The sequence below is a fragment of the Triturus cristatus genome, chromosome 1_1 (genome assembly GCF_964204655.1).
Source record: "Triturus cristatus chromosome 1_1, aTriCri1.1, whole genome shotgun sequence".
Taxonomy (NCBI): Eukaryota; Metazoa; Chordata; class Amphibia; order Caudata; family Salamandridae; genus Triturus; species Triturus cristatus.
In genome coordinates this window covers 1,172,780,980-1,172,802,957 of record NC_140579.1, presented here as the reverse complement: position 1 = coordinate 1,172,802,957, position 21,978 = coordinate 1,172,780,980, and the positions used below count along the sequence as shown (strand labels likewise).

General features: G+C 44.8%; 1 protein-coding gene across 9 annotated transcripts in view; it reads left to right on the top strand.

The window, feature by feature from the left end:
- Nucleotides 1-21,978, top strand: part of LOC146871807 (ETS domain-containing protein Elk-4-like) — a 321,519-nt gene that overhangs the window by 206,906 nt on the left and 92,635 nt on the right. For 6 of the 9 annotated variants that reach the window (XM_085651573.1, XM_085651526.1, XM_085651543.1 and 3 more), the window contains 2 exons: nt 1,589-1,677; nt 9,184-9,619. The exons of 1 other annotated variant lie outside the window; for it this stretch is intronic. In XM_085651573.1, coding sequence (XP_085507699.1) covers nt 1,589-1,648 — 60 coding nt within the window. In that variant the 3' untranslated portion in view covers nt 1,649-1,677; nt 9,184-9,619. Of the gene's footprint in view, nt 1-1,588; nt 1,678-9,183; nt 9,620-21,978 lie in introns of those variants that run through there. 2 more of the 9 variants (XM_085651535.1, XM_085651568.1) reach the window with 1 other exon arrangement.

The following is a 21,978-nucleotide window of genomic DNA, read 5'->3' as shown; positions in this document are numbered from 1 at the left end:
AAAAACAGTTGATGGACAGAATGCAGAACAATGTCATACATTCACCCCAGTACAGAGATCTGGGCCTAAATCCATCGTTTTTTTGCTCACCATGCCGTTCCAGTTTGAACCCAGCCACATGCAAATCAGTCTTGACCCTGTGCCTCATGGGAACTGGACTGTTCCCATGAGGCACAGGGTCAGACTGATTTGCATATGGCCATGTCTGAACTGGGGTGGCGGAGTGAGCTAAAGAATGATGATGGATTAAACCCAGATCAGTTGACTGGGGGTGAGTACTTGCAATGTTCAACACTCCGTCCTTCATCCCTTTTGGTTTTGCTTTGTGCGCTCTAAGTTGGCAGGGTATGCCCAGACGTGGATCCCTTGCTCACTTTGCCACGGGATTCAAGCTAGCCTGGCTGATGACGGCTGATTAGCCAGAAACCGGTCCCAGGATGCTTGTTTCCGTTCCAGGGAAGACATGGCTTGGCAGTTCGGGCCGGACTGTTCCCATGAGGCACAGGGTCAGACTGATTTGCATATGGACATGTCTGAACTGGGTTGGCGGAGTGAGCTAAAGAATGATGATGGATTAAACCCAGATCAGTTGACTGGGGGTGAGTGCTTGCAATGTTCAACACTCCGCCCATCATCCCCTTTGGTTTTGCTTTGGTCACTCTGACTGAGCCAGAGAAGAAATAAGTAGGTCAAGACTTCCTTCTCAGACAGCAAGGGAGTCCTCAAGCAGCAGGGCCTTCCTTCCTTAACATCCACCCGGCCAGGAATGTTCCAAAGAGTGTCCAATATTGATACCTGGTGCCAGCCTTTCTGTGGGGGTGGGCGGGGGACTCCCTGTCCTATCCTCTCTTCTGGTTCTGGAAAGTTCTTCCCCTATCAAGGCTGCAAACTTTCTGGGGGTGACAAAAGGCAGGTAGGTCTCAGGCCAGATTTCTTTGTGTGCATAGCATTCAAAGCACTTTGAAGTGTAAGTGGGGCTGGTAGAAACCCTCCCAGTCACCCTGCTAGGATGGCCCATCTTGTCCAAACCTAAGCCCCCTTTGTGTCGCTGTCTGGTAGCAATGCAAGAAATAGGTCAACTTTCCAAAAGTGACATTTTCAGAAGTAAGAATTAAAATCCAACTTTAGCATTAAAAAGGACTTTAAATTACAATTTATGTGAGTGTGTTGCAGGGATTCTGCTTAGTCACAGAACTATGCTTGGGACCATAGAACCATAGTAGGCAGGGACTGAGTTATGCTACCACCTTAGTACCCATGAGCCCGGGACCGACTAGCTATAGTGTCTCACTTGCAAGCGATTAGACACCATAAAATACTACACTCCGACTCTCTCAGGAATGGCAGTGACAGGACACACCCTTTTGCTCTCACACTCGTTCTTGTCCACAATGAGATCTGACAGAGACACTAGAAAGGTTTTAAAATATTTATTTTAACTATCGTGCTCTAGTATACAGTATACGTGCCACAACAAGTAAAAAGAAGGCTACCACAAATATGGTCAGCATAGTAAGCAATACATCAATAATAAAAGGAGCTGTCATGATATTAGGCAGGGTAGACTAACCTCTCTCCCCTTCTACAGAAGCAAAGTGATTATATATCAGAAGATCTCTGGGTGTTTGCAGCGGACCCTGTACCTTAGCATGCACAGATGAAAGTTCTACATATCAGGTGTGTAGACGCGATCTCTTCTCTGAAAAAGCTCTCTCCAAGTGTGTTTTTGCATGTCTGTGCATACCTATATATCAAACACAATAGGGTAGCAGATGCACACCAATGTTCATCACTGTTATCCTTGTATTCAAATGATTATGTTCTATTCGCGTGCAGACTGGCGACGTGACTCACCTCAAAACACGTAAAGGAGTTCCATCAAACAGCAGCAATGTCGTTACTGCATGTCCAGTCGCACAGCTTAAAGGAAATGCTCCAATTTTCTTTTGTTCAAAACTCCACTTTTATTGACTGTTATTCAAACTTTATCAACTGTTATTCAAACTTTGTCACACTTTTTTACTTTACTCTTCACTGTAAGGCTATCAGAAAACCCAATTTTTTCAAATAGAGCAGTTGTGCCCATCCAGGCCTCTTACTACCCCACGTGGGTAACTCAATTCATAAAACAGCTCAGCTGTAACGATTTCCAATGCATTTCGGGCCCTTAATTTGGCCCTTCGTCAGGGAAAACTGTTTAAGAAAAATGAAATGAAACCTCCGTTAAACTTCCATTGCACGAGCACTGCAATAATAACACAAATTCATACTGTAGTAAAATATTATCAAGATAACTAAACACTTCAAACAAAAATTGGTTAAAAGAATACATTACACACTGCTGCCTACAATGCTTAAGTGAAATGCCCCTATGACAAGTGATTTACTGTGCGCTATAACCTCCCCCACATCCATCCACGATCTCATTCCTGCCATTTAAAATGCGCAGCTCAGTAAATCCTAAACCCCCTTCCAATTATAAGAAAAGACTCTGTCTCTTATCCCTGCATTTAACCCGTTTCCTGAAAACATATATTCGATGCCCAGATATCATACATTCATGTTTATACTTAGTAACTTCCCAAACCCAGTGTCAATAACGTACCTGTTCTAATTCCATTAAACATATCTCCACCGCTCTAACACCTCCTTTCCTCATGACTGCCATTCAATCAACCTACTCCTCCCAGAACCGACGGTTTTATACTTAACCTATGGCTGAATTACTCCAATCACTGAGGCGCGAGCAGCTGACACTGCCTTCCATTCAAAGCTGCATGAACCCATTCTACCTAGATCAAAACTCCACCTAGGTTTTCACTCTCACTAATGTATATCGGACTCGAACATGCCCTTTTGACTGCGTCTACATTAATTGTGAACCTCAACTAATGACCTGAAAAACTACAAATCCCACAAACCCTTGCAATCAAACCCCTGATTTGTGCGCGCTGTAAACAACAAATGTGATGCTCAATAACTCTTGGTATACAGTCTTATATGAACCATTGATTAATTTTATATATAATAAATCTTCATTGATACCAAAACATAAGTAAATAAATAAATGAATAAGCTAATGTCCGTGAAAAATGTATACTTTTGGCTATCATATTTGCAACACAAGTTGGAGAAAATACTCCACGGATGGCTTTTGAAATGAATTGCGACAGCCTTAGTGGTGAAAATAATCCATGATGGTACTCTGCAATGTTCCAAATTACTCATTTTCATGCTGGGTGCATAACTTCTGAGTGAGGCGAAAATCGATTCATCAAACACAACAGGGTAGCAGATGCACACCAATGTTCATCACTGTTATCCTTGTATTCAAATGATTATGTTCTATTCGCGTGCAGACTGGCGACGTGACTCGCCTCAAAACACGTAAAGGAGTTCCATGAAACAGAGCAGCAATGTCGTTACTGCATGTCCAGTCGCACAGCTTAAAGGAAATGCTCCAATTTTCTTTTGTTCAAAACTCCACTTTTATTGACTGTTATTCAAACTTTATCAACTGTTATTCAAACTTTGTCACACTTTTTTACTTTACTCTTCACTGTAAGGCTATCAGAAAACCCAATTTTTTCAAATAGAGCAGTTGTGCCCATCCAGGCCTCTTACTACCCCACGTGGGTAACTCAATTCATAAAACAGCTCAGATGTAACAATTTCCAATGCATTTCGGGCCCTTAATTTGGCCCTTCGTCAGGGAACGACATTGCTGCTCTGTTTGTGCATACCTATATGACAAAGAGTATGTGTTCCCAAACAACAGCTGCATTTGTGTGTTGTGTCTAGGTGCTAGATCCTGACCAAAACCGAATAACAAGGGGCATTGTTGTTTGAACTTGTCTACTGTGTTCAGACTAAGTCGCAGGAAAAAACAGAATGTAAAAACAACAGCCTGTTCTGTGTGAAAGTACAGGTTGGCACGAAGCAAAATATGTTTGTATAGTAACGTGTGCAAAGCAGAGAGCAGTCTGCAACGTGCTCATGCTAAAATAAGGGAAAACGGCAATGGGCCTGCACAGCACATATGACAAGTGTAAATACCATATCTGTATCTTTTCCCAATCCAAAGGTATCACTTAAAGGGAATAAGGTAACCAGTGTTAGTCAATGGGAGAGATAGGCCTTACAGCAGTAAAAAACGATTTTAGGACGTGTAAAACTTGTCTACACATTGCCTACGCCAATTGACTTTACTTTATAGCACTCAACTCTATGCCCCTGCATTCTACGCCATTCCACTGTACATCACTGTATTCTACTCTATGCTTCTGCACTCTACACCACTGCACTCTCCATCACACCACTGCACTCAGTCAGTGAAAAACCTTTATTCGATTCCAGATGAATCATAAAAGTTCACAAAGAAAACAAAAAATCATAAACGACAATATGTACAAAAGAGCATAAAAAATATCTTCTGAGACAATTAAACACCTAGTTGCATACTTTTACATTGCATATTGTTTCCTTATTATCAAAACAATTTATATAAAACTAAGCACAGAGCTACAAATGGAAGCATTTACTAAGGAGTGTAAATAATTAAAACCCTCTTTATGGGAGCGGAAACAGTTTTCGTTTAAAATTGGCTTGAGAAAGCGCGCCCTGGGGTCTTTATATAATGTGCAAAATAGCATAAGGTGCATGGTATTTTGTTGGACTGTGCTATTACAAGGACAGGGGGGTAGCCTCTCACACCACCCCACCTGTTTTGGAAAGGCCACAAGAAAGTGCAGTGTGCCCAAGCGAAATCTTGTTATTAAAAAACGTGCATTGCCCTGCAAGCTAAAAGACAAATAAAATTGTTGCTGTTTTAAGAAAGGGGGTCCGGTCTATCTGTAAGCCTAGATGATATACTCCGCTCAGATCCAAAAGCTTCTTTTATGGACATTTTCATGTTTGGCGGTATACACTCGGGCTTATCATAAAAATCTTCTAATCCTATCTTATAAAAAGTTTGTTTAACGTAGCGTAACCAGGGGACCGCCATTGCATTATCTAAATTCTCTGCAATCTTTTCAAATAAGTCGGGAGAAATTAAGTTCCTCTGAGGACCAAATTTTCCCCCATAATAGCAGGGGTGCCATGTGTATTCTGTCTGTAATATAATCCATGCCCACCTCTGAGTGGCAAAATGATGTAGGGGAGCTGGACGGGATAAATAAGAGTCTCTTCAAACATTTGTTCTCGATTATTTGAATCTGGGTACTCTTTTGATATCCCCACACTCCTGCACCGTAAGTTGCTCCTGACAGACATTTTGACTTGTACTGGGTTATCAGCTCTGCAACAGGCTTATGGCCAAGTTTGGCAGCAAATCGAAACAACCCCTCGATGGCTCTTGAAGTTTGTTGCACCTGGGATACTAAAAGTTGATCCCAGTTTAGGTTAGAGTTAAAAACATTCCCCAAATAACGAAAAAAAATTACCTTCTCAATAACCGTCCCATTCACTGTGTATTTTCGTGTTTTTTGAAAATTTTGGCCCACATACCATAACAAAGGATTTCTTGTAATTCACCTTCAGGTCTAGTGGCGTCATATATTCGGTAAAAGCATCCAAGCATCCCTGAAGGCTATTGGCGGTCAGGGCCATCAAAACCGTGTCGTCAGCATACGACAATAAAGGTACTTGGGCACTTACTAGTTTTGGAAAGTCCAAGTGTTTGCTTAACAGAAACTGCTCCAGCCCATTTGTATTGCCCAAAAACAAAAGCGGGGCTGGAATGCAGCCTTGCTGGACCCCCTCTGTCGAAGCGATGGGCTTGGTCTTCTCTTCCCCTAAACCATAACGGATAACTACAGAGGTGGAAGCATGTAGTCTGCGGAGGAGAGTGAAAAGTGGTTCCTCAAAGCCCAGATCATCCATTAGTGCCCACAACTTGCTCCTGCACACCGTGTCAAAGGCACTGGACAAGTCCATGAAGGCCAGGTGGTTTGACGCCCCCCTGGCCTTCATGTACTTGCCCATGATCATCGACAAGTTGAGGCACTGCTTGACAGTTCCCATTCCCTTCCTAAACTCATATTGGGTATGTGATATTAGCCCAGCATAAGGGAAACGGCAATGGGCCTGCACAGCACATATGACAAGTGTAAATAACATATTTCTATCTTTTCCCAATCCAAAGGTATCACTTAAAGGGAATAAGGTAACCAGTGTTAGTCAATGGGAGAGAAGGGCCTTACAGCAGTAAAAAATGATTTTAGGACGTGTAAAACTTGACTACACATTGCCTACGCCAATTGACTTTACTCTATAACACTCAACTCTATGCCCCTGCATTCTACGCCATTCCACTGTACGTCACTGTATTCTACTCTATGCTACTGTACTCTACACCACTGCACTCTCCATCACACCACTGCACTCCTCCCTGCACCACTCCACGCCACTGCACTCTACACAACTGCCTTTAGGACACTCAGCCTGCAACAATGCACTCTACTCTGCAACACTGCACTCTCTGCCAGTCTACTCTGTAGTACTTCACTCTATGCCAATGCACTTAACGCCACTCTACTTTACTGCACTCTACGCCACTGCACTCTATGCCACTGCACTCTATGCCTCTACATTCTATGCTACTGCGCTCTACGCCAATGCACTGTACACAGCTGCACTCTACTCTGCACCACTGTACTCTACCCCACTGCACTCTATGCCACTCTACACCACTGCACTTTACAACTCTCATCTGCAAAACTGCACTCTCCGCCACTCTACTCTGCAACACTGCACTCTATTCCAATGCACTCTCGCCACTCTACACCACTGCACTCTATATTGCACGCTGCTGAATTCTATGCCGATGCATTCTGCAACACTACACCTATGCACTCTACACCACTCCACCCTGCATCACTCCACTTTGTGTCATTCACTCTGTGCCACTCCACTGCACTCTACACAACTGCATTCTACTCTGCACCACTGCACTCTAGGCCACTGCACTCTACACCACTTCACTTTACGACACTCTAATCTGCAACACTGCACTCTACTCCAATGCACCCTCTACTCTGCAACACTGCACCCTCCACCACTCTAATCTGCTCTACTGCACTCTATGGCAATGCACTTGATGCCACTCTATCTTACTGCACTCTACACCACCTCACTCTGCATCACTCCACTCTATGCCACTGCACTGTACGTCTCTCCATTCAACGCTACTGCACTTTACACCAATGGAATCTACACAACTGCACTTTCTTCTGCACCACTGTACTCTACTGCACTCTATGCCACTGCACTTTACAACTCTAATCTGCAACACTGCACTCTCCGCCACTGAACTCTACCCCACTCTATTCTTTATAGTTGCATGCCATGCTGCTGAATTCTATGTCGCTGCATTCTGCAAAACTCTACACCACTCCACTCTACACTATGCCACTCCACTGCACTCTATACCACTGCACTCTTCTCTGCACCAACAAACTCAACGCCACTCTATACCAATGCACTTAACACCACTGCACTCTACTCCAATGCACTCTACACCAATCTATACCACTGCACTCTACAACACTCTACTCTGCACTACTGCATTATATGACAATGCACTCTACGCCACTTTACTCTACATCGCTTCACGCTATGCCACTGTACACTGCATCGCTCCACTCTACACCACTGTCCTCTACGGCACAATATTCTACTCTGCACCACACTACGCCACTGCAGTCTGTGCCACTCTACATCAATCCACAGCACTGCACAGCACTGTACTCTACTATGCAACACTCTAATCTAACCTGAAAAATCAGAGAGGGACCCCTTAGACCAAAGGAATAGGGTTCAAATAACAGTAAAAAAGAAGAAAGCTTCCTTTGGTATTGAGAATCTAATATAATACTTACTCCAATAGTTCAACCATTCTAATACACACAATTATACAAGAGGGAGTCTAGTTGTAAACCCACAGCTCTAAACACAATAGGATGATATATGTATATATATATATATTCACTGAAAAAACCATAGGTTTCACACATGTTATAGTTAGCTGGACATTTCACTCATACAAAACCATTGAAATTCCCCCGTTATAGTTAGTACAGCTAAATATAACTCACGCGACCACAATCCACTGCTGTTTATATTAGGATAAGAGGAGGTCTGCCACTCTTACACAAGGATGATGTCATCAGTGATGTCATTTGAGATGTCATCAGTAATGTCATGAGTGATATAATATGTGACGTCATCAGCAGTGGATTGCGGTCGCGCGAGTTATAGTTAGTGAATATAGATATATATATAGAGAGATAGATATGCATGCCTATATCTATATGCATATCGCTCTATATGTATGCATACATATATGCTTAGCTATATATAGATGTATATATTCACTGAAAAAACCATAGGTTTCACACATGTTATAGTTAGCGGAAATTTTACTGATAAAAAACCAATGAAATTCCCCCGTTATAGTTAGTGCAGGCAACTATAACTCACCGTGCGCACATGGAGGACATATGATGCACTTCGTTTTGAAAGGTAATATTTTAATTTTTATATGTTATAAGCCACGCACAAATGGTGCCCTTCGGGCACCATTTGCACACGGGGTGGAGAGAGTGTGGATACAAACCTTTTCTTCAGACCATCCTATCAGACCTCTATTCTCACACATTAAGCTTAGAAAGTAGTGTATACATCTTATCTATTTTAAAGGATAAATCCCTATAGCTACTAGGGGTCATTATAAAACCCACTGAGTGCAGTTGGTTGGAGAGATTATTTAGACTACAATGCTTTCCTCCTTATCTTTTATAAGTATTTATCCTAGGTGAAGACTTATCTCCCAGCAGTTACTAGCCTTAGAGGAATAGATGCCCACCCGGGAAAGTAATTATATAAAAATAATAGGATGTTAGTATCCATTCAATAACATTGTGTGATGAATAGGTATAGGAATAGTCATAGAGGGTTTGGATGAAATTATGTATGTTGAAGGGAGTTCTAGTTTGTATGTTCATATTAGGCCACACATTAGGCTTTTATATATATGGTTGTTTACAGGAAAGGTTATGTTTTTAGTTGTTAATGAACTAGAAAAAAAGTTTTATGATTATTGATTAAGAAAAATATATATTTGTCTCAATGAATCTAATATGTGAAAAATTGACATTCATATATGTGTGTTTTATGATACAGGTTTACGATCATATACTGGCACTACATAGTGCTATGGGAGTCATATTTTGTGGTCTTGTGAAAGATGGTATAATTGGACTTGACACCATCAAAACGCATCGACGCTGGGTTTCACAATCTGTGTAGTGGCTGGAACCACAGAGAGAGATTTTGGCACAACCTATCGGGCTCCAGCTCAATCATTTCTCAAACACGGATATGTGTTGTCTATGACAAAGTGTACTGTCTTGTTTTGTACTCTCCAAGCTAGAGTTGCACATCTTATTCTTTATATTTTTTAATGAATATTCTTTGATCTATTATTTTTTAGATAGGTCTTTTTAGTCTGTTTAAAGGATGGTATACATATGATGTATTGTGTGATGATATTGTGTTTTAATTAAAGTACATGATGAAATGCTTTTATTGTACAATAATAAATAAGACATATATATCATCCTATTGTGTTTTGAGCCGTAGGTTTACAACTATACTCCCTCTTGTATAATTGTGTGTATAGGAATGGTTGAACTATTGGAGTGAGTATTATATTAGATTCTTAATACCAAAGGAAGCTTTCTTCTTTTTTACACTCTAATCTAAGCCACTGCATTGTGTGCCACTAAATTCTAAGACACTGCACTCTACATCATTACAGTTTGCAATACTCTATGCCAATGCACTCCACACCAGCCAACTCTATGCCACTCCACTGTATGCCACTCTGTGATTCCACTCTTTGCCACTCCAATACACAACACTCTGTGCGACAGCACTCTACTCTTCGCTGTTCCACGTTATGACGCTCCATGCCACTCTCCTCGACGCCACTAATTTGCAGTCATGCTGAACAGCAGTCACACTGTTGTACAACACGGCTAAAACACATTGGCAAAGCCAATAGCTCTTGCATAGGCAAGACCTATTGGCTTGTGAATGCTTGTCTTTGTATATATGTTTGCTCTCTCTCTCTTCCTCCCTCCCTCCCTCTCCCCCTCTCTCGCTCCCTCCCTCCCTCTCACCCCCTCTCTCTCCTCCAATCAGGCTCTGAAGTCTACTAAAATCAAGGGCCGAGCCAGAGCATAATCGTTGGCATGAGCGTCCATTGGCTTGCCCATATAGCTTGAAAACCGGGCTCATTTTGCAATGCAGCACGTCCATCTCAAAAATACCCCGAAATCCAGCAATCAGGGGATTCCGATTCACGTGTCCAACTTGGATATCATTTTAGAATACGTCAGTGATGGAACTGACGTCATTCCGAAGAACAAACGTGCCCAGATACTGTACTTCACAACAGCTGGCAGGAGATAGGTGTCAACCTTCTAGTGATTGGTACACATGGTGTAGCCATGTTGTAGGCTGTGGGACTAGTGCCACTTTCACGTGGTTTATTCAAAACTTTAATCACACAGCAGTACGGTTTGAATTTACAAATGCAATATGTCCTGGTTCCCCATGTTACACTAAAAAATATATTAAATGTAACGTTGAAAGCTTTAGTGGCTATTTATCTTAACGGGTACCGTTTAAAGCTGTCATTACATCCCAAGCGGTTGCTGGTAGCTTAACTGAGGTTGCTTTTCTGTGTTGCTTCTCCTTTCTCCCAGCTGTCTGGCATTCTCCTTCCTACAATCAATAAACTTCTTTATGTTGGCATATAATGTTAAAATACATTCTACAACAAGCAGGGCGCATGAAAGGGGCTATGGGCCAGTGGAAAGAGAGACGAATGCAGGGCTACTAAGTCAGAAAAAATACAAAATATTGTAAAATAACCAACATTTTGAAGACTTAAAAAACAAGGGCGAGAGTGTGTGGGCTCTTTTGTCTGTGCCCATATAAACATTCCTGGTAAACCCCGGCAGACAATTCCCTAAACCCGACTGAACACCTGTAACCAAATATTTAGCACACAATACAATTATTATGGAGGTGTAACACCCCAAACTACCCCCCGGCCCCCGATGCTACGCTCCTCGTATGTTATCCTGTACTATTTCTGACAGACTTTACATTTTGTAAGCAAGGTAGCGTACATATCGGGGTGTTTTTGTCTTGGGAAGATGAGGAGGGGCCGGGGGGAGTTCCAGCATGTGACTTCACATAATCTCAATACTACTGGAGCTCTGTGGAAATCGGCTCCATTCGTCAGGGGGATCGAGACCCCCAATCATGAAGACTATTGAGTTCTAAGCTGCTTTCTTCACTGGTGTCCGATTAGACAACTCGCATTAAGAACTGTTTTCTATTGGCCCGGGGTCTTGAAAACCTTTTGTGGAATAAAAATAAGTCATGTGCTGCCTTTGAGGGAAACGAGCAAGAAACGTCATGATGGCGTCCGTGAGCAGTTTTAGTTCGCAGAACCGTCGCATGAGAGGATGAATAAGAAAACAATGGCAGATATTTTTGTTTAGCTCTCTAATTAGGTGACTGTCTCGAAACAAGTGTGTTATGCAGTGCTTTAAATGGGAAAAAATAAGTGCAGGTACTCATTAAAATGAGCTAAAGGTGTAGTGAGTGGGCGGGGCTAGGGGCGGGGCTAAGGGCAAGACATAATGATACTTAACAACTTCCATTATAGTTGCAGCACACACCAAAACACATGATAAATGTGTTTATATAAACAAAGCAGGTTAACTCATTACACAAAATTAAAGAGAAATGTGATAATATGTTAACATTTCCTTCTTTTGCAATAGTTGCACCTTCTTAATGCCATACTGTTAATTGATGTTGTTTGGCACAATACTTTATATTTTTGAGCACGTGAGTAGGAAGAAACTGAAAATACCCGCACTTCAAACCAAAGCTCTTATGGCACCAAGCAAATGAAGCAAATCATCATGACCCTCCCCAGAAGATATCTCTTCCATCGATCTATCCATTCATCCTTTCATCCTACCATTTACCTTCTGATGTCCACCATTTACCCTTTACATTCTGTCGACTTTTCAGTTTTTCATCCATCATTCAGTTTTTCACCATTCCGTCTGTCCACCCTTCATATTCAAACCTATCCATCCATCTTTGAACCTATCCATTCATCCTTTCACTCATCCATCTCTTTATCCACCCTTTCACTCATCCATCAATCCTTTTGCTCATCTATCCATCAACCCTATCACTCCTTTATACCATCCACCCTTTCACTCAGTCCCTCCTTTCACTCCAATCTTTCACTTATCCACCCATCATCCGCCCTTTTATCCAATCGTCCACCCTCTTTCACCCATACATCCATTCACTCATCCATCCAGTCACTCATCCATCCATTCATCCATCTATACATCCACCCTTTCTCACTCATCCATCCATTAACTCACCCACCAATCCTCCCTACTACGTTATTCATGAACCTTTGTCGCCGCAGACATGTACACACAAAGTGCCCCCCATTTTCTTTAAAATACCTCCTGAGAGTGTCTTGATTCTCTCTCTTGCTTTTTTCTTACAAAAAACAGGCATACAAATGCAGGCAAACACACAAACACAAGCAGACACACAAAAGACTCTGATATGTTAAAAGCCATGTTATACTCTTCACCATGGCTTTTTTAAATGCCACTGCCAGGGGACTGCCATGATTCCTGTGTTTGCGCAAATGCAGAGGATATTGTGAATGTGGTTGACAGCAGAGGGCCTGAATGGACCCCAGAACTGCCCAGGTTTCAGATTGCTATGTGTGACATTTTCATGTTTTCATTGTAATTATGAGTGACATTTCAGCGACTATTATTGACACTTTCCTGCGGGCAAAATTAAGCAATGAAGACGAGGGAATCATATAAATATCAGAAATGGCACTCATTTGAGTTTAGCTGCTAATGTTTCAGATTGCTAAAGTGTGACATTTTCATAGATTCAGTGAATTTACGAGAGTCAGGCAACAACTAGATGTGTAACACTTAGAGTGGCACTTTCTTGCGACCAAAATCATGGAATGAAGTCAATGGAAATAGACAAATATCAGAAATCACACTCATTTGAGCAACAAGGAAGTCAAACTCTGCAGCAGGTGCTTTTGAAGCTATTATTAAATTTTTATAAAAATCCGCACCCTCCACCCCAACCTCAGCTTCAGGTGCGGCCAAACCACACGTAACAAATGGATCTCTGTGACAAAAACAGCAACTCACTGAGCTATCCACATACAATACAGTACAATACAATATGCTTTTTTGAAGGAGGCATATTAACCCTCTACCCTACTTAATGATGAGTGAAAACTGCCAGGAGAGAAAATTCTGACCCCTCTCCAGCGGGAACAATAATCACATGACTTATCTCTGACTTAGCAAGTCTAACTGTGCTGAGAAATAAAGGGTGCTGCTTTGTAGTGCACTGCCGAGCAGGGATGTTAAACACTTTGCGCTACTAATAAATCAGCAGAACTGCTAGTTTAGACAGAACATAGCGCATTTTCAGCACAGACAGACCACTCTAGTTTGCCCATTTGCAAGGCTCTCTGCCGTGCTGGAGCCCACTAATCAGTTCCGTAACAAACATTTTAAATGTCAGCAGCAGGAAATTATTAAATTAATATTTGACCTAGCTGAATCTCTTTACAGCTGTCAGAACGATCCACCGAGGAGCTGCTGGCTGGCACCGCGGGGCTCTCTAGCCTGTCTCTTCTTCAGAGTCAGACAGCGAGCCCTGCTGCAGTGTCTCATCAAGAAAGCCTATGTACAGACAGGGTCATTGAGGCTTTTGGCGTTAGGAAGGTAGGTGCCAGTGCAGAAAGCAGTTGGATTAGCGCTCCAGGGGCCTCTTCGATCGCATTGTCTGGGCATTAACCCTCTGATCGAGAGAAAGTACGGGAAGTGTGAGAATCCGCCGCCCTTGCCCCTGATAACATTTCTATGATTAAAGTATTACCCTGCACCGACTTTTCACTACCTGAAGTGCTGCGCTTTGAAAATCACACTAGCAGGTAAAATGAATTTCGACCCTGCTCTGTCAAACACAGGGTGCCGGTGAACACCGCACATTATTCAAATGAGCCCTGCTGAATAGCTCAGCAGGGGCTCAGATCGGGGCTACAGAAGCGGCGCCTTGGCTGCCAGACAGTTCCACTCCTGCTCATTAGCACTCTCAGCCAGTGAGCCTACCTCTCATGAGTACCGGTACTCTCCTGGGCAGTAGAGAAGTGCCGGTACTGAGAGTGACAAATCTAAGAAGTGCCGGTACTCAGTACCGGTGAGTACCGGCCCATTTAAAGCACTGGTGTTATGTTAATTTAGAAATATCGCCTCATTGTTTCCCCACGGTTAAACGGGACATGGTTACAAGAGACCGCAACCAGTATTCGGGGAGCACTAAACTTGTGGAGTTTGCTGAAAGTAACCCAGCATTGAAAATGCAATAGGTCTCGCCTTTGTTTAAGTTAAAGCCATTTGCTTTGCTAATGGTATTGTGAGCAAAGCAAATGGCTTTAACTTAATGAAAGGCGAGGTCTGTTGCATTTTTAATGCTTGTGTTTTTAGGGCTACTACTGATTACATGAGGCTGGCAGTTTAAGCTCCAGCACCTTAATTACCAAACTGTCTTTATGCATTTACATCTTTTCTGCTGCATGACACAGGTATGAAAACGTGTGTATCTGCAACACAGTTAAGTTTTTAAGAGAAAGGGCAACTGCCAATTTGACTCTGCTCCTCCACGGCCTTCAACCCCATACATCGCTATCGCAGTGGCATCTCCCGAGCTGTGGAAATGGCTAATTACATTTCCAGAACTGAACGTGGGCTCTTTTTAACATTTCACTGCAAACATACTACAGGCTGCCAATCACAGTCGCAGTGTCTCGCGTTACAGTCACTCCCTATCACCGGGATGCTGGGTGCTCAGCCATGACTTTCATCAAGCAAAACACTGCTTCCTGGAAATTGAAGTCTTTTTTTTTTTTTAGAAACAAGTGAGCTAATGTACCGGAAAATAACGTTTTGAAAGAGGAAAGCATAGGACACAAAAAGTTGTGGCATTTAGATATCTGTTCTGTTTATCCTACTTTAACAGATAACAATTACAGAAAATATAAAGTGGCTGGCTAACCCCTTCACTGCCTAGTTCAGTATATTTACATTTAATAAAATGCATTTTGGTTGTGGTAGTTTCTGAACCAACACTACGCCTGTAGCATCGCTCTTGAGTTATAAAGTTAAACAACGAGGAGTTTTGGACGAGAAACTGGGACCATTGTCGAAATCCCAGTCAGCCCAATGAATGGCGTAGCAGAAAGGATTACCGTAAAAACTAAATCGGCGTTCAGTTCGAATCGTGGGTCTTACATAGGATGCAAATAAGTGCTTGAGGTGCTGTGCCCTGCTGCCCTCATGTTTAAGACCCGATACATACCACGGGAAGGCTGACATTAGATGGAATAGTTGAAAAAACTTCCCATGCCTAAAAGAACTGGAGAAACTAAGGCGCTCCCGCCCATTCCCTGAGGTGTCGCTAGGAGGGGGTGTCTTTGGTCGCCTTCTAGGGGCTGCCGGCAATCCCAGGCTGTAAGCGCGAGAGACAAAGAGCTCGCGCCTCCTGCATACACTCAGCGATGCATGGGGGGCGCCATCTTCTCAGCTCCGTCTGCCTCACTGACTGAGATCTCTCCGAGTCCGACTGCAGCTCTGGAAGCGCCTAGCGGGAGTCGCAGGGAGTTCTCCATGCCACAGCTAGTCTGGGAAAGGGAGCAAGGTCACTGTGAAACTCTTCACACAACTCCGTGACAAAACAAAGAGAATATACTAAGCAAAAACATTATTGTTTAAATGAAACGAAGCAGATCCTCATACATTACACAATAGAACGCCGCCAGGCCGCTATTGTAAAACAAAAAGCACACTGAATAACGAGCCTTGGCCCGAGGGAGGTGGTAACAGGAGCACGCCGAGGCGCATTTTAAACAAGCTGTCGGCGTGGTGCGAAAAACATAGCGCGTCCCAGCTAATGAAGGAGAGTGTGTAACGCCGCAAGTGAGAGATCCAATCCCACTGGGCGGGGCCAAAAGGGGACAGGGTGGCAACTAGGAGGGATTGAAATGCCTCCGGTGCAATCATTGCACTGCCTTATGCATAATTCGTGATGCCAAACAACGCTCACGAATGAAAATTGCAGGCGGAGCGGAGACACTGCTTCGGAATCCGTATTGATTCCGTAATGCCGTAAGTGAGGATCCAATCCCGCTGGGCCGGGCCAAAAGGGGACAAGGTGGCAACCAGGAGGGATTGAAATGCCTCCAGTGCAATCATTGCACTGCCTTTTGCATAATTTGTGAGGCTAAATGGCGCTCAAGAATGTAAACTGCAGGCAGAGCGGAGACACGGCTTCGGAAACCGTATTGATTCCAAGAAGCCTTCGCATGGCTAGAGCATCGCATGCGCTGCTTTCGCCAGGCCGAGACCTAAAAATGACAAAAATGTTAACCTTTATTTCGCACGTGCATGCGGATGAAAGCTTTACCTACCGTGTTCCGTTTGCCCAGTTTCGATAATTGAGCATCTTATTCACGGCAGTACATCAGAGTGGTTAGTGTAGAACCGAAATTACCACTTGACGGCGCTCTTTGATAATCCTTTTGCGGGCTCAGATTTTGTTTGGGTGAAGGGCGGAGCCTGTTTGATGGAACGTGGAAATTAAGAAGCTGTGTCGGACCATAATGAGAGCAGGTTATAGACCATTGCCTGCTTGTCTCAGGTAATTACAGAGGAAGGGCTGTGTGTGGCTTGCAGTTGAAGGTGAAGCAGAATGAACGAGGAAAACAAACGTGGACCCAAAATATTTATTTGTCTTTATTGATACCTATGACTTTATCAATTCAGAACCAATGTGCAATAAATCAATCAATATAGATTTGTATAGCACAACTGATCACCCGTGTGAGTACTGCTGCAGGAGGCCCAGTCGAACTTCCAGGTCTTGAGTCCTTTCCTGAATTCTAGCAGAGAGAGTGCTGTCCATAGGTGAAGTGTGAGGTCATTCTAGGACTTCGTGGCGAGGTAGGAGATGGAGCGTTCGCCATTGTTGCTGCTGCGGATTCGTGGGGTTGCGGGGGAGGCGGAGTGCAGGTGTCTGGAGGGAAGGTGGAAGTTCAGTCAGTGGTTGAAGTACACTGGTCCCTGGTTGTGGAGGGCTTTGAAGGTGTGGATCAGCATCAGATCGAGTGGAGTTTCTTGAGGTGGGGGGTGATGTGGGTCTGCTTGGGGGAGGTCTACGATGATTCTGGCTGCTGCGTTCTGTACTGTCTGTAGTCTCTTGAGGAGGTGTACTGTCTGTAGTCTCTCGAGGAGGTGAGCCGAGAGAAATTGGGCGTTTAAGCACAACTGTGGCAGAGCAATGAAACTTTGCCACCACCTAGTGAAATTAAACTTATCCTGATGAGATGGAGATTTAATTTGATAAACAAAAGTTTGTGATGTAATTAGTTTGAATGGTAACAAAGGTGAAAGCAAAATAGTCCTGAAAGCCATTACAGCTCTCCTGTAGAAAGGATGCTGTAGGGTGGCACTGCTTTGTTTTCAGAGATTGTTTTCCGTTGCTTTGCAGGGGATGTTGCACCACAAGCTGGTTGTCTTCTATGTAACAGAAAAGGAAATCATGTTGATTTAGATTTTGAATGTACAGTACAGTGCCTGTACTTAGAAAGTCAAGTTTTCAGTAATTCAACACAGTTCTTTAGAAAAAGTTGTTTATAGGTTGAATGCGCTGCAGGTGCTCTCGCTTGCCAGACACTATTGTTTACAATAAAGGGCTTGGAGCCCGCCCATTGCTTACCATTTGTTGGCTTCAGTGTCACTCTTCTTTGCAGCTCGCCTCTCAAATATGTTTTTAATTTTCTCCTCTCTATTAGTGCAGGTGTTTTAGCAGTGACTGGGATGGGGACCTGCACAGCACACACCCGCCCTCCCCCAAGTATGTGTGAGAAGCGGGGGCGTGCATTGTGCAAGCGATTTTTGCATATCCGCACACCTGTAGCTCTTCCCTGCATAAAGAGCTTGTTTCGTTCTTTTCTCCGCTTGTGAGAAGTTGGCCTGGTATATGCTGGTCACTAGTTAAAGTGGCCACCTTGCACCAGTACAACCTTTTAAAGAAAGCTATCCTAGTGGTAGCTGTGGAGAGCAGCCTTCAGGCTAAGTCTTTAGAGGAATGTAAAGCAGCTTATTTTACCTTATAATCTCTTGAATTACTAAGTGAAAGGACTCCACACAGGTATATATATAAAATATATATGTATTTATTACTAGACACACTCTACTAATCCCTTTATGAGATTAGAAGTTAAGGACATATGCCCAAATCAACATTTCACAACAAGTTAAGCACAAATATGGCTGGGACCCTAGTGGCGTACCAGACCATATACTAAAAAAGAGACTTAGGAAGATCGACTTGCGAGGGGACAAGGCCTAGGGCCCGTAGAAGCGCTGGGGCCTCACTAATCCACCCAAGGCAGGTAAGTAAAGGACCAACGGGAGACGCATGCAGTGTGAGAACACAGCCGCGGATCCCAATAGACTTCAATGGAGCAAGTCGCCGTTGGAATTTTAAAGTTTTAGGATACTTCGGGAGAGTCTACAAGCAAGTCACTTACAGGGTAAGTAGTTCTAGAGCCAACACCCACAGGAGCACCGTAGTGCTGGAGTTACCTCACACAGGGAAGCCGGGTGCATAGTTGTCTTTTAGTGTCTGGTTGCGGCGTCGTTTTCAATGGGAGCCAAAGAAGACTTGCTGCGTGTGAAGACAGGAGAAGTGTCCGGTGGAATCCAAGGCTGGATTCAGAAGAAAGAAGACCTGAAAGCAGAAGGGACAGTGTTCAAAGTCACTTGTCAGTGACCCGGGGCAAGGAAGCTGGATGCCCACAGTCGTCGGGTGATTTCAGGTGATCACGGGTGTCTTGACTCTTCAGCCACGAGGTCCAGGAGGCGTCGACGACGACCAGGAGCTGGATTCGGCGTGTCCCACAAAGTCTGCAGCTTGCTGAGGTGTCGGCAACCGGATTGGAGCCAACCAGCCTTGGCAACAGCAAGTCTCGTGGAAAGTGAAGAAAGTCAGCGGTGCAGACCAGCAAGGTCTGAGGGACTCACCCAGCGAGGGTAAGTCAGGGCAGGCCTGGAGTAACCAGGGGAGCCCTTTGGTTCTGTAGAAAAGTCTTCTGGGGACCCACAAGCCAACTGGCATGGGATCGCGAAGACGCCTCGGGAGGATTCACTCACCAGGAGCCCACGGTCACTCGGGAAGAGGTAGGCCTCTGATCTTCGGAGGAAATCCTGCTGGAGGCTTGGACCACACATTGTCCAAAGCGCAAGTTCATAGAACATCGTGAAGGGGTTGCACTCGACAATGGTGCTCGGTACCCGGGTATTGCTTTTCCTCGTCACTCGTGGGGTCCACTTGCCTCAGCTTCGCTGGGGACTCACGATGGCCTTGGAAAAGTCAGGAAATCCACTTCCGGGGCTGCAGGGACTTCGGACTCCGGCGGGAGCGGGAAAGTTTGCGACCGTTGATTCAAAGTTTTGGTGCCTGCCAAGCAGGGGAGTCACTCCTTGACTCCAAGGGAGATTCTTCAGTCTTCCAGAGGTAGTGGAATGTCGAAGGTCCAGGATTCTTCTTCAGAGCGTTGTCCAGGGATATCTAGTTTGCAATGGCAAGGGTTCCCGATCTTATACTACAAGGAAGGGAGGGACTAGCTCTATGACCCCACCTATGGGAGGGTCAGGGGAGTGGGTGGCTACACCCACTACCCTTTGTCCAGTTTTGCGCCAGAGCAGGGGCTGGTAGCCCCTGAACCGGTTTGAGCTGGCATATGCACAGAGGAGCCTACTGCTCCCCCAGTGCAGGACTTCAAAGCGCTCTAGGAGTGCACCCACCCAGCCCCAATACACTAAACCCTGTCTGGAAGGTGGTTACACCTCCCTGTGACAGGATGCCTATTGTTGGGTGTATGAGAGTAGGATCTGCACTTACGTTGCTCCCACCTTTTTCTGATGTTAACACTGGTTGTTGGGCCTCCTCCATTGCGAGTTTCATTCAGCAGCAGGAGGGCAGCCCAGTGTCTGCGCAGCCCTCCTCCTGGATGCCCTGGCATCCATTTTGTGATGCCAGGGCTCTTTAGGATTCTACTGTGTTTCCACAGTGGGTACATGTCTATCCCACTAGAAGGGTGGGATCATACTCCCACACCAGTCACTCAGTCTCTTTCTCTCAGTCAGTCTCTCTCTTGCTGTCTCTCTCTCAGTCAGTCTCTCTCTCTCGCTGTCTCTCTTTCTCTCTCAGTCAGTCGCTCTCTCTCTGTCAGCCAGTCTCTCTCTCTGTCAGTCACTCTCTCTCTCTGTCAGTCACTTTCTGTAGTAGGGGATCTCTGTGTATAGTCATAATCTATGAATAGTCCCGCCCATGTGCGGGGACCCCGGAGCAATCAAAATATCTCTTAAGGTGTCCTGCATTTGCAAACCTGCAAAGACACTTAAGAGGCAGACAAAATAATACAGCCTAATACAACATGGCTGCACTGGCCAGCACTTCATCTGAAGTGAACACAAAAGCCAAAATAAAGTTTAAATGTCATTTTTATTCACATCTGACATGTTCCTTTAGTGTATCACACTCCCTTCACCAAAATCCTTTTAAACAATAGAGAGGAAGGGGTGGACAGACAAGCCCTATAGGCTTTCATTATGTGTCTGCTAAAGGGATACCGTGTCTTTAAGGAACTCTCCAGAGACCCCCGGTATCCCAGGATGCACAGCCAAAGCAAGTTACTTTCAGTTCTTTTTTCCGGCTCCTGCTAGCAGGACCCTGGAGCTTGAGCTCTACCCTTTTGGGTGGATATTTGGATTACATTTTGGTTTTTTAATAAAATAGTTTGTTCATTCGACGTCTAGAGCATTTCTCTACTGCATCCTGCAATTTGGTGCAGTTTGACCCACTCTTAGCATGGCTTTATTCGATAAATGCCCTGCGTCTGGGAGGAAAAAGGCCAAGACGGACCCACATGATGTCTGTATCCTCTGCTTATCATCTTCACATGTCCCTGCTACATGTGACATCTGCAAGACCTTCTCCAAGAGGATCCTGAGGGACAGAGAGAAGATTCGCCTCCAGGGACAGGAGAAGCAGAGGACAGGTGGGACTTCGGGGCATGGAGGATCTCATTCCCCTTCCTCTGCCCATGCTTCAGCCACTGGAGGGACCTCCGGGCAGAAAAAGGAGCAGAAACGACACCTACCGGCTGGTAGGTCGCGTTCGACATCGAAGGCGACGACGTCGACGGCGAGAGGTAAAGCACCGGTGTGTTCGCCGTCGATCCAGGGCTCTGGATCTCGGCGTTCTCGACGTTCGATGTCGAGAGAGGGGCCGGCGAGACCTAGGACTAGGTCGCCGTCGAGGATTCCACAGTCGACGTCGACACACCTTCGACATCATACTGAGCCCCACAGACAGCGCAGCTCGCCGTCGAGGCGACCCCGCTCGTCTCCTTCGCCGTCGACTCATGGATCGACGCAGAGACACCGGCGACTGCCGTCGAGACGAAGGAGATCGCCGTCGAGGCACAGATCGCCGTCGAGGCACAGATCGCCGTCGAGGCGAGGGAGATCGACGTCGAGGCACAGATCGCCGTCGAGGCGAAGGGGATCGACGTCGAGGAGGCATCGCTCACCGTCGACGTCGAGAGGTTCTCCGTCGATCCGCCGTTCGATGTCGAGGGGATGCCGAACGGCGAGGAGACGCCGTACGAGGTCGACGCTCAGTTCGACGTCGAGGACATCTGGTAACACGTCTTCGGTGATTACGATCTCCAGTCGTGGATCTATGAGAAGA